The sequence below is a fragment of the Gallus gallus genome, chromosome 3, assembly GCF_016699485.2.
Source record: "Gallus gallus isolate bGalGal1 chromosome 3, bGalGal1.mat.broiler.GRCg7b, whole genome shotgun sequence".
Lineage (NCBI taxonomy): Eukaryota > Metazoa > Chordata > Aves > Galliformes > Phasianidae > Gallus > Gallus gallus.
Window position 1 is genome coordinate 75461826 of NC_052534.1, and position 13448 is coordinate 75475273.

General features: G+C 43.2%; 1 protein-coding gene across 2 annotated transcripts in view; it reads left to right on the plus strand.

Annotated features, from left to right (window-relative positions):
- Positions 1 to 13448, plus strand: part of GABRR1 (gamma-aminobutyric acid type A receptor rho1 subunit) — a 34714-nt gene that overhangs the window by 15661 nt on the left and 5605 nt on the right. The window contains exons 3-8 of one of the 2 annotated variants that reach the window (XM_040698127.2): positions 1181 to 1290; positions 2627 to 2694; positions 5169 to 5392; positions 7781 to 7863; positions 9040 to 9180; positions 9558 to 9710. In XM_040698127.2, the coding sequence (XP_040554061.1) occupies positions 1181 to 1290; positions 2627 to 2694; positions 5169 to 5392; positions 7781 to 7863; positions 9040 to 9180; positions 9558 to 9710 (779 nt within the window). The remainder of the gene's footprint in view (positions 1 to 1180; positions 1291 to 2626; positions 2695 to 5168; positions 5393 to 7780; positions 7864 to 9039; positions 9181 to 9557; positions 9711 to 13448) is intronic. The other variant, XM_040698128.2, reaches the window with a different exon arrangement.

Consider the following 13448-nt stretch of genomic DNA (forward strand, 5'->3'; position numbering starts at 1 on the left):
ATTTAAAACAGAAGAAAGGAGCACATTTTAAAGTGCCCTTAGGGATAAGTAACAACTTGAAGAATTCACCAGTGGATGTAGGCAACTCGTCACCCCTAGAAATTATGACATTGAGACTGAGCATCTTTGAAAGATACTCTGTAGTCCAGACTCTGTTAGGAGATTGCTGTGTTGATATCTTGTGGTACCGCTGCCTGTGGGCCTCCGAGAAGCACAGCACGCTTAAGCAATCTCATTTAGAAAGAGTTTTATCACAGGAAAATATTCCCTGTCAAGTTTATTTTTGTTCTGTGTCTCTTTGATCTATTGCAGACTCGTCTTCTGCATAGTCAGATAAATGCCTCTTGGAGCATATCATCTTTTTTTCAGATGAAGAAACAGCAAAATCTTTCCTCGTGTTTTTGAGCTCTCCTGCTGCCCTGGCAGCTGTCAGAGTGCAGCAAGGCTTCGCAGGCATGGCGTAGCTGAGAAGAGCTGCTGCAGCTCCCATCCTGGCCACGGTGCTGGGGAGTCAAATAGTGCTTTTCACCCTCAGAGGTGGATTTGAAAGAGGAGCAGAGCATCCTCTGCTCAGTGCTCAGTGCAGCTCCAACAGCTTCTGCAAGGACCGTCCCTGACTCTCTTGTCTTTAATGCTCCTTTTTATCTTTGTTAGAAAACTGGAGCAGGAGCTAATCAGTTTATCCCCAGTTAGGGGATGGCCTGCCTCCTGGCCTGGTTCCCAGCCTGTCTCCATTTTGTTCCTGGGCAACAGCCAGTAGCTTATTTTATATATTGTTTCCCTAATTCCTGGCCTCACGTCCTGTCAGAAATCAATGTCAGAAAACTTGTCTTTTATTTCCATTTCCTCACTTACCCACACACGTAATTTCTCTAGGACATATGTTTGAATGTTTATATTGAAGCTGTGTTAGAAGCACAGGTAACTTTACAAAGACAAAAACTCACAAAACAAATGTTTCCTCAGTGTGTCAGAATTGTCACAGATGCCTAAGTGCTCCATCTTGAGCATGGGGGTCATTTTGTAATGACACGCTGCCAAGCATTGCAAACGTTCACAAGGCTATGGCTTAATGGGAAAATGAACATGAGCTGGTTCTGGTTTTCAGGCTGGAGTGAAATGGGTCAGTATCTCTCCCAGAAACTGTGCAGGGCTCATGGCTGTGTTTCTCTCTTCCTAGTAGTCCAATCCTAAAGCGAAGCCCTGACATCACCAAATCTCCACTGACAAAGTCAGAACAGCTGCTGCGAATAGACGACCATGACTTCAGCATGAGACCAGGTTTTGGAGGTACATAATCTACATATTTGTTACCGCTCCTATTTTGCACCATCGCTTCATTATACTGTAGCACTTAGTCGGGCCAACAAGCAGATGGACAAGCAGAGCCTTTTCTTTCTCTAATTTGTGTTTTTACTGTAAATTCGTAGCATGCTTGGGGGGGCAGTCGTGCAGTGAAATGGCCTTCTTTTGAAAAACAAACAACTTAGTTGAAGTCGTGCAGACATGATTAGAGGCAATGTAATATTCCTGATATTCAACGCCACTTTCTTTTGATAAAACCTCCAAACACATTTTGCATGTGTCCCTGGATGGTGGGGAAATTCCACAGATGTGGCTTCCTATGGCAATTTGTGTGCGTAGTCAAATCACGTATCATGCTTGCTGACCTGGCTGTTTCATTTCTAACACCGAAGAGAATATTTTGACTGCTGTGTGCTAATGCTTGCTCACAGTTTTGCGGCTGTGCTGTAACAGCAACCAGGGCTTTAAGGGAACAGGATGAAGGGGAACATGCTTTCTTTCAGCCCGTGGATTAGAGAATGATGAAATTTATCTACCCTTTCTGGCTGACAGATGGTCATTCAAATCCAGGATACCATTATATACTCTCATGAAAGTGGGTTTTATTGCTAAATGCTCAATATACCAAATACCAGCATGTTCAATTAATTTAAAAAGGTTTCAGTTTCACAGCAGCCCATTAATGTGAGCATTATTTATCTTGACATATCTCCTGCACTGTAATTGCCAGAGGTATGTGAGGGGCCAAAGTCTGGAGGAAAGAAAAAAAAAAAAAAAAGAAAATCCCTATTATGGGATGTGACCTCAGCTCCATGGCACACACCTGCGTCCTGTAGTGTAGTCCTACCCAGCAACTTCTTTCCACAGCCAAGCAGTTGAGTGGTGTGAAAGCCAAACATGCAGAGCAGTTCTCAGGGGCGATATTAGCCTGAGAGGTGAGCGGAGATAGTGATGAAAATTCAGAGTAAAGCTCTCACATTCCCTCAGATGTACCATCTCTGCTCTCCCTGCTCATAGGAGCTCTGTGGGCATCTGTCTGACAAGCAATAACCTCAAGCACTGGAGACTTTACTTTTAAATTCTGAAGGGATGTAGAATGTAACAATAAGAGAAAGTAATAGGTCATTCCCACTGCTGAGTTTTATTGTTATTAGGAGGTTTTTGTTGTGAACTCCAATTGCTTCTACTTTTAATTGTTTTACTGTTGTTTCTATTCCAGACAGAACATTTGATTTATTTTCTAAGATGCGAAAACTTCATCCCATCAGGCTTACAATTCCTCAACTTTTGTGTGTGTGTTTTTTTTTTGTTTTTTTTCTAGGTCCTGCAATTCCTGTGGGGGTGGATGTCCAAGTTGAAAGTCTGGACAGCATTTCTGAGGTGGATATGGTAAGCATCACAGAAAGATACTGGACTGGACTGCTGGAAACCACCTAGTCCTAACCCTGCTGAGAGCAGGGTGAGATAGAGCAGACTGCGTGGGGCTCTGGCTTTTGGATTTAGACTCCTCCTTGGATGGAGACTCCAGTCTCCCAGGCACTTTGTTTGAAGTGAATCTGCTGGCAATTACTTCTACTGACCTCATCTTTTCATCCCTCTAAATGTCTTGTAGCAAAAGGAATAAAAGTTAATCTGACATTTTCTTTTCTCTAAGAAAGATAAAGCGATAGAACACTGCCAAAACCTCCCCCAAGGATTTGGGCTCTTACATTTCCTTGAGAAATGGTAACATGTAAAAGCTCCGAGGAGACCAATTACTGTGTTAGGCTTGGGGTGCTTTGATGTATTGCCAATAAGATTTCACTTTGGCCATGCTCTGCAGTGGTCAGGGGAGAGGTTGGTCCCAGCCAGAATCTGTCCTGAGAGCTACACTGGTGAGAGCATACTTGTCATGTGGCAGCAGCACCATGAGAACAGAAATACCCAACATTTCAATGTCCCCTCACTTCAGAGGAAGGTTTAACCCTTTCAGTGAGTTTCCCATCTCACCAGGAAGCACGTAGTCATAAGAAGGCAAGAGTTTTCAGAGGACAGAAGTTTCTTCAGAGTCCACTTTTGGCTCAGTACCAGTTGCATCACCCATACTGTGGTGGGCACCAGTGTAAGGCTTTGTGAGTCCATCCTGAACCTTCATGTTGATGCTAAATTAGTATTTCAGGAGCACGCAGGACTGGTGCTGGCACTCTGCACAGGCTGATTTCATTACTGAGTCTCCATCCTTCTTATGCTATTATATAATCGGTAAGGTGGAAACAGTTTTCAAATGTTCTCTAAGTGGTCTGGATTCTGCTGGAGGGGCTTTTATCATCACAAAACACAGCTGAATGTAAGGCAAGATCTCTGCAGGAGATTTCCCATGGGAGTATTTTACATGCATGCGTGACACAACAACAGCCCATGCCAGAGAGCAGGAGCACGGAAGGAGAATGGGAGATAGCCTGGTAACCAACTTGCCCTGTTAAAGCATTCCCAGGGTCTCTAAGCAGCTGTGCTCTAGCTTTGGAAGAGAAAAAATCACACCCCATTATAAAATATTTTCTGAAATGTTCTGCTGCTCCAGCAAATGCATTGAACAGCTCTGAAGCTTTCACAGAAAGCTCAGACATCTCTGTACTCCTAAGAGCACTCACCTCACCTCCTCCTTGTCTAAGTGAGGAGCACAGTTGTATGGCAGCGCAATTGGTGTTGGGCAGCTGCTTTGTGTGCACATCAGCTGTTCCAGTGCCTCACTACCTTCATGGTAAATAATCCCTTCCAAATACTTAATCTACATCTACTCTTCTGGTTTAAAGCCTTTACCCCTGGTCCTATGCCGTGCTCACTGATCTCCACCTGGACATCAAGCTGTTGACCATAACTCTTTGAGTGCCACCATCAGCCAATTCTTTACCCATTCTGTTGTCCATCTGTCAAATCCACATCTCTTCAATGTAAAGATAAGGTTCTTATGTGGGACAGTGTAAAATGCCTTGCACAAGTACAGGTGTTAGACACACTTCCCTGAGATTAGGAGCAACGTGTTATGTTACACTCTAAGATACCATGCTTATAAAAACTTGTGCATGCATTTTTCATCAGATACATGAGCAATTCCTTTGAAATAAGTAAAGAAGACAAACCCAAGCATATGTCCTACTGGGATCAGGCTCAAAATACAATAGAGTGAAAAGAGTATGATCATGCTTTAGATCTAAAAAATGCAGTATGGGGGGAGAATCATGAAATCATAGAATTGCTCAGGTTGGAAAAGACCTTCAAGATCATCAAGTCCAACCACAACTTAACCATACTACCCTAACTCTAACAACCCTCCGCTAAGTCATGTCCCTGAGCACCACATCCAAATGGTTTTTAAACACATCCAGGGATGGTGACTCAACCACCTCCCTGGGGAGCCTAAGAGCAAAATAAAACATTTCAGTCAAACACTGAGTCAAAAACATTTCAGTTGCTATGCTGGAGGAAGAACTCTCTCTGCAGCACTTCTCTAGCTGCCCAGAATAAGAAAATTGCTATAGCAGCTGCTGGAGCAGTTGTTCTCAGCTCCAGTAATGCAGCGTCATAGGGATGGGGGGTTAAATTGTTGGTAGTGCTCATTGCTGACAGCTGCCTCGTTGTATCTGCCTTTTGGTCCCTGGAGTGACTCTCAGACACCAAAATGAAAATGTTTGAATTTAAGAGGTAAATTTGCCTCTGGACGAACAGTCTCTGATTTCTGAACACATTAACTCATGTTCCCCACATTCTAGAGAGCGGATGTGCCCTCTTGGACGGTGCTTTGTAAGGTGCAGTTTGTACCAGACAGGAGAAATCATTGCTGTGCTGATAAGGCATAGGTTGTGACACAAACCTTTTTGTTGCAGGACTTCACCATGACACTTTATCTGAGGCACTACTGGAAAGATGAGAGATTGTCCTTCCCCAGCACCAACAACCAAAGCATGACATTTGACGGCAGGCTGGTGAAGAAGATCTGGGTCCCTGACATGTTCTTTGTCCACTCCAAGCGTTCCTTCATCCATGACACCACCACTGACAATGTCATGCTGCGGGTCCAGCCAGACGGGAAGGTACTTTATAGCCTCAGGTAAAACTGCATTTGGTCAGTGTGAGCCATTAGTGGTATGAGAGAGAAAGCGGTTTAATTGATTCCTGTATTTCATTTCCACATGACTTCACATTAAAAAAAAATAAAAATGTGAATGCATTGACTAGCCACTGACATCAGGAGGAAGAGGCTCTTTCTTTATCATAAGAAAAATGCCCATATGTCCAGGGAGAACAACTGAGGAGGTATTGGGTAAGTAGAGCGAGAAGTAGGACTGAAGCTTAATTCCTAGGAAGTTTGTGTCCCCTCCCTTCCTTTCCCCTTCCCTTTTTTCCATAGCAGTGATCTCAAGTTTCAAACATAAATCATATGCCTCACTGAGGAGTTGAACACTACTGACCATAAGACTGAAGATTATTAAAGCAGGATTTTTCTTCTTCCTAGCTGCTGCTTTCATGTGTGGAGATGCTAATTGAGGAGCATCTGTCACTCTCCAAAAGGAACTAAAATCAGTGCTGCTTCTTCATGCCTGCAGCTCCCTACAGTTACAAAACAAGTGTTGCCAAATGACCCATAAAAACCTATGAGAGAGGAAAATGCTGCACAATATTCTGATGCAAGAATGTCAACATCAGCTCCATAGCAATGAAATAGCAAAACATGCGATAAATAAGCCAAACAGCAGATAGATAGTCTATTCTGAAGGACAAAAAGAAGGAAAATCTGACTGTAGGAGGTCAGTAACACCAAGAAGCACAGATTTAACTTTAATGAATGATAAGGCTGCAGGATATGTCATTTGAGATGGTTGTGGAGGTCTTTGAGGGCGCGTTAATAACCTCCAGGAGTGGCGGAGGTACGGCTGAGCTCAACTTCTCAGTCTGACAGTGTCTTTCCCTTCACAAAAGGAAACAGTACAAAAAATGTAAGGCACAAAGTCCTTTGCAGTATCTGTTTGACAGGAATTTTCTTGTTTCTCTGATATTTTTTATACTATTTGTTGGGATTCACAGCCTGGTATTTTTTATACTATTTGTTGGGATTCACAGCCTGGATAGCGCTTATCTTCCCATTACTACAGTTTTCTGTTTCTTACAGTGTATTAAGCAGGGTTCAGGTGTTCCTCGTGTCTTTGGAAAGTTTGCTCAGACCTTTAGCACAATAACAAACTGACAATGAAATAAGGTAAAATTCAACTACAGCCACGAACTGCAAATCATCTACACTGCAAGTGTTTTGACTATTTAAGAATGATGGGGAAAGAATATCAAACTCCACAGGTGCTGCCATATACAGGCTTATGTTTAACGGGCTACTTTCAACTGTCCTTCATGAAATGGTAGTGAATATCTTGAACAGCAAGGTGACAGTGCTTCACTGTTCTATTCAGTGTTGTCTGCTGGCCGGAGTACTTTATAGTTGGAAGAGAAGTATGAATATTTAAAAACAAAGATGTCTTTGCTAACTGACAGCCTTTTCTGAATGCCTTTGCCGGTATATTTTATTTTTTTCCTCAGTGTCTGCCTTTTTAAAGCTCTTACCAGACGTCTTCTCTTTTCTTGGAAAGCACTGTAGACCTCGCTGGCACCTAAACAGTAAATCTGAGCCAAGCAGCTTCACTCTCAGATAAAATCCAGATAGGGAGGCAACATGAACCCAGACATGCATAAGGAGTACTAACACAAGAGACTGCATCTTGATTTTATCACTATGTGACAGTTGTCTGTCGAGCTCTAATCCTGTTGTAATTCATTAATACTTTCCCCACTGCAATTTTCATTTACTTCCCTATAGTTCAAGACAGTGGAGTAGAGACTTACAGATCCTTCCAGTGCAAACACAGATTGATACCATTAACAATGACACAATCAGACTACAGCAAGACGGGGGTTTTTGATACATGAGGCGGAGCATTTCAGTGGTCATGGTTGCACACCAGCTCCAGCCCTGACTGGAGGCACTGCCTGAGCCCTCTGCTGGCTGACACCCATGGGCGATCACCCGGCTTTCACTGAGCAGATGGAAGTCATGGTGCATGGAGAAAACTGCCCGCATCCTGCTTGGCACACGGCTTTGACAAACCCAAATTACTCTATTGTGCAAAGCAGCTGTCGAAAGCACAGATCTCTGCAGAGATCTGACGGCAAAAGGGAAAAAGTGTCCTCTCTCTCTGTTCCATTTTCTTCTCCAGTATTTGTGTCCTTCGGTAGCAATTTATTATGGCCAGACTCTCTAGCCACCTTTTCTAACACTGGTTTGCTGGGAAGAAATAACAGCTTTAACTTCACTGGGATGTCTTCAGCTCAATGGAAGGTGTTTGTTTATCTCCAGTGACCGGGTAGTCACTCAAAAACATCTTGTAGCTTTACTATTTTTCAATCACACGCCAAGCCGTGTTTTTAATGAGGTGTTTTTTATTGTTCCTAGAGTTACAGTAACAGCGATGTGCAACATGGATTTTAGTCGCTTTCCCCTGGACACACAGACGTGCTCCCTGGAGATTGAAAGCTGTAAGTAAGCGCAGGCATAGGGAAGCTGAGAGCTGCTCCCTGTGGGGACCTGAATGGTGTTTAATTTTATCAACCAGCAACTGCTACATTCATGAGGGCTCCAACTATAGTCAGCGGACTTCAACACTGAGAAAAATTCCCTGCCTGTAATTTTGCACTAGAATTAGACGGTGTTTGCAACAGGGCAGCGTTTGCAAATGCCAGCTGTGAGTGCTGTTTTGCCAGTGTCCCCAGCATTCAGCTGGGCTGCCCTGCTGCCGTTCCATCCCCAGAGAGCACTGGGTTACTTGCCCACAGATTGGAGGTGTGCAGCCGCACCCACTTCCCCGGGTGCCTTCCTGCACCACAACTCTTAGCACAGAAACAAATGGCTCTGTGCCCTCCCCATGCACATCTGCTCATCTGTGGTGTAGGAACCACAGTGGATCCATCAAACTAGTCACCTGCCCTTGGTGTTTCTTGCATCCGTAAGCAATAAACTCAGCTTATACCCACAGACAGCTCCTTTGTCCCAGGTATGATTTACATAAAATTGTCCTGCATTTTGTACAACTACATTTTAAACTTCTAGCTTTTTAAGAGTTGTTTCTTCTCCCTCTTAAGTCTGAAATACAGAATTATAATCTTAATTACCTTTTAATAAAGTTATTAGTGATTTTTTTCCTCTCTGTCTGGGAAGGGCTATTATTAAAGCCCATCTGAAAGGATCAACATTACTCTATTTCCATATGCATTAAAAAACCAAGACCTGTGATGTTCGTATGTGCATTACAGACAGAAGCTTTACTCAAGAGTTTGTCCTCCTGCATGCCTCAGACCACTGATAATAGCCTGTTTCTCCTGTTACCCTCTTTCCTCTCCTTTCCTTTGCTATTGAGTTTAGAATGGGACAATTTCTGATGTGGTGGGTAACCTGATATGCCAATTATATGTATGTGTGAAATGATGGTAAGAGAAACAAAAAGGTTTACAAAATGCATCAGGACTGAGCACTGTGATGATGAGCTTGTCCATTCTTTGCTGCAGCCATACCCACCAATGCTGCAGATCCCAGTCAAATGGTGGCACTGTCCCTTTCATCTGGAAGCTCATAGGTAGCTTTGAAAGTGTGTGAGCACAACTTAGGCTATAGTAGCTGGTCACTGCACTGTGCTGAGGCTTGCTCTGCTTCCCTAGATGCTTACACAGAAGATGACCTCATGCTGTACTGGAAGAATGGAAATGATTCCCTAAAAACGGATGAGAGGATATCACTGTCCCAGTTCCTGATCCAGGAGTTCCACACTACCACAAAACTTGCCTTCTATAGCAGCACAGGTGGGTACTAGAATCCCTGGCAGAGGCCAGGAGAAAGGGCTGCAGACTTATATCCTGGGTGACTCCATCTTTAGACTTCCATCATTAGATTAGATAGTCTGGAAAGACAATACTTCTTCAAGAGCACACCAAACTTGAATGTAAATTACAGTCCCTGAAGGTACAGGTTTTATTATCTTCTCTGAAAGATGTGATCCTGAGAGGTGTTTTGAGTAGGATAGTTGGTTCAGTAAGGAGTCTACTGTAAGCTGCAGTGATCTGTGACTATTAATTCTTTTCCTAAAAGCAAAAATGGTACTATTCCACTGATAACTGCCTTATCTGAAAGTAGTTTGGTGGTGGGGTGACTTCTCTTTTTCCCTCTCCCTGTTCCACAGGATGGTACAATCGTCTCTACATCAACTTCACTTTGCGTCGACACATCTTCTTCTTCTTGCTCCAAACCTACTTCCCTGCCACTCTCATGGTCATGCTGTCCTGGGTGTCCTTCTGGATTGACCGTCGAGCAGTTCCTGCCAGAGTCCCTTTAGGTAAAAGTGATCCTGTAGTCAGCACACTTGAGGGGCAGTTGTATGCAATTATGGCTTTGACCATCAAGACAAAATCACCTGTGCTATGCACTGCCTCTGTGTAGCCCCTACATTGCCTGGTGGCACAGAAATCAGCTGTACCACACATTCCCCGTGCTGAGGTCTCGCCCTTGTACCTCTCTCCATTTGCCCTGCAGTGCCAAGTGAATTGCCTTTCCTGTTCTGACAAGTGCTAGTTGCACACGGTGCAAATCAGGGAGCAAATGTCATGCTCTGATTCTACTGCTGTTAACAGATACATTGAACACAGAGATATGAAGTGCCAGTACCCTTCGGAGACTTCAATGTGTAAGAAGGTGAAAAACATTACTAGCAGCTGTGACAACATTACAGTTTAGTGAGCTTTTCTAGAAGAGAGAGTGTGGAGGTAGAACAGTAAGCCAAGCTTACTCGTTCAACTTGTTAAATAAGATTATAGAGTAGTGTGAGGGATACAGCATCCCCTTCTGAAACATGTTTCAGACAGATTAAGCCATATGCCAGAGAAATCACCATGGGAACACAACTATGTTGTTGACATAAATATTCCGAAGAAGATTATTTGCCCTTCGCAAAGTGCCATTTGTATATTTGCAGACTTGAAGCCCAAATTTACTTCCATTTGTTCCAGGGAACACGTCTCAGAGTTTTATTTATTGTTAAAATTACGTTCTTCAGTGGAGAGGAAATACTGATAACAGATATGGCAGCAGGCCACGCGTCTGCTTAGAATCACCATCCATTGCCGTGAAACATCATTCAGAGGGAACTGAAAGTTTTGTGCCATGGCTTTTTGAGACGAAGGCACTGAGTTTAGGAGAACTTTTTTGAATGCTCCTGGGAATTCAGTCCTTTATGTTTATACATCATATATACATAGAAACATATAATTGTAGAATCATATAATCATAGAATTTAGAATCATAGAATGGCTTGGATTGGAAGGGATCTTAAATATAATTTAGCTCCACCCCTTCACCTTTCTGAGCAGGGCCGCCACTCACCAGATCAGTCTGCCCAGTGCCCCATCCAACCTGACCTTGAACCTTGAGCTGTGGTACACCCACAGCTTCTCTGGGCAACTTGTTCTTATGCCTCATTTCCCCAGAGGGAAATTCTTACACAATAAGAGTTTCATTCGAATATCTAATCTAAATGTACCCTCTTTTACTTTAAAACTGTTCCTCCTTGTTCTATCACTATCAGACCATCTAAAAAGTCCATCCCAAACTTTCCTCTAGGGCCCCTCTAGGTACTGGAAGGCCACGTTAAGGCCTCCCTGGAGCTATCCCTTCTCCAGGCTGAACAACCCAACTCTCTCAGCCTCTCTTCACAACAGAAGAACTGTCTTCTGATCATCCTTGTGGCCCTCTTACGGACCCACTCAAACAGCTCCATGTCCTTCGAATGCTGAGGGCTCCAAAGCTGAACACATTACTCCAGATGAAGTCTCAAGAGAGCATAGTAGAGAGAACCACCTCCCTTGCTGTGGTTGCTGCAATTCTTTTGATGCAGCCCAGTATACTGTTGGCTTTCTGGGTTGCATGTACACTGTCATGAATAGATCTTTGTCTAGGTTTGATTTAGTAGCAATTTAGCATTTATTAATACTTTTATATAAATCACAAGTTAGATTGTATGATCCTTGACATCACTTTATCCATACTTTATCATCAGCCAGTTTAAAACCATCATTCAACAGAAATTGCTACACTCGAAAGGGAGACTTGGTTAAAGATTCAAGAATAGCATGGGTGATGTGACGTTTACTGTAGGGTAGTGGGGGGGTTCTAAACTCAGTTGCACACCCAAAGATTTCCCCCTTGGAGAACTACTCACCCTTCTTTCTCACTGGTGTTTGTCAGTGAATGACCTTTGATCCTGGAGGGATCTGTCCTGAGAGGTATCCCAGCTCAGAGGGACATTAGGGATCACAGCCCAGTGTGATCCTGGAAAGCTCAAGGGGATCTTTGCTTAGGACCTCTCTTTTTTGGTCCACAAGGTGACTGTCTCCATTCAGTGACATTCCATTCTGGACACAAGGCAGCTGAGGTAATTCTAGAACATTCCACCAGCTAAACAGTTCCAGTCCTTCACAGACCATCCAGATCCGGTACCTTATAGACTGGACTACAATCCAGGCAGCAGGTGTTCCAGGTGGCTGATCATTCCATCTCCCTGCTCTTGTAACAAAGACAGGAGCACAGTGCTGCCTTATCCTGAGACCACAGGGTGGCAGGGGGCTGCACCAACGCAATCCACTCCATGGCTGAAGTCAGTCATTCTCTCCTGAGAGTGGTGGTGTGGTCATCTTTTTATGCTAATCACCGGGCATAGGACATGCTCAGGAATGGTGAACAAGTTGGTTTGATTGTAGAGATATTAGCACGCATCAGTGGTTCAGCTTGTTTAAGAGACAACAACCCATCATGGTCACTTACAGTTCAAGTTCAGAAATTTGTGGGGATAGAATTTTCTTATTCTTTACAGTAGAAGCAGATGTTGTTGTACTGAACTTAGTAACGCACATTTTTAATGTAAGTGATAACTTCCCACTACGGTGAGTCCAGAGGCAAGCTACAACAACAAAAAAAAAGAGTTTAGGTCTGTTTTAGACTTCACTCCCATATTCCCAGAGAAAATAAAGACTTATTCTGGTGGGGAGGTTCCAAAATGGTTACCTACCCCATTAAAAAGTGAAAAAAAATCTATTGTATTATTTTGCACCACTATCAGTAACGTCTCTTTCCTGGCTGCGATGGTGTTGATTATTTTCTTGACTTGATCGACTACCCAAATGAAAGGTAAAAGGACTTTTGTCTGTAGAGTATCACTGTTCTCTCTCTTTAAAAGCAGTTAAATTAGTTTCACCACTGCTGCTGCTATCCTCACCCTTTGAGGGGCTGTTCCTCCAGTTCTTGTGTAATATTATGTTGGTGCAATTTCACATCTTTTGAGGGTGGAACTGTTCAAAATTCAGCATGTACAGCACAAATGGTTGTGAGGGAAAGAGATAGTTTGCTATTTTTCCAAAGCTACTGATTTTAAAAATTCTACCCTGTGTCACTATAGAAATTGAGTATTGTGGTATGCTCATAATTCTGAATTAGAGAGTGCAAGGGCTGTGAGAAACGCAGAGAAACACATGCACTGCGAACTCCCTGTTCTTACCAGGGTCAGAGATTGATGTTTGAGTTGAAGGACCTGGTGCCAAAGTTATCTGTTTAAAACATTGAAATCAGAAATATTTTTCATGGCAGTTTAAAATTGCAAGCAAGAAGTCAACATGTGCTTCTTGTCTGGGAGCAATAAATTGGCTGTGGCAGCCTGGCAAATAACATACACTCCATTCAAACCACTAGTTTTAACTCTTTGCCATCCAGATCTCATACTCAGCTTCTTGGAATCTGCTTGTTTTCCTGTTAACATTTGTTCTGCTGTATTTATTAAAAAGACTTCCCCAATTTTTCTTAAGGAACAGTTGGAATTAATATATACGCATACACTCATACACATACATATATGCATACATGTAGAAACAAACTATTATTACTTACTTGTGGATAAGCTTTTGCTCCAGCGGGCAGGCCCTATACTTTCTGTGCACCAATTGTTCCTACTTCTGGCCTTGCAATTCCTCCCTAAGCAGGGCGAAGGAGTTTGCTCCTTTCTGGGCCTGGCACCAGAGGAGTTAAAATG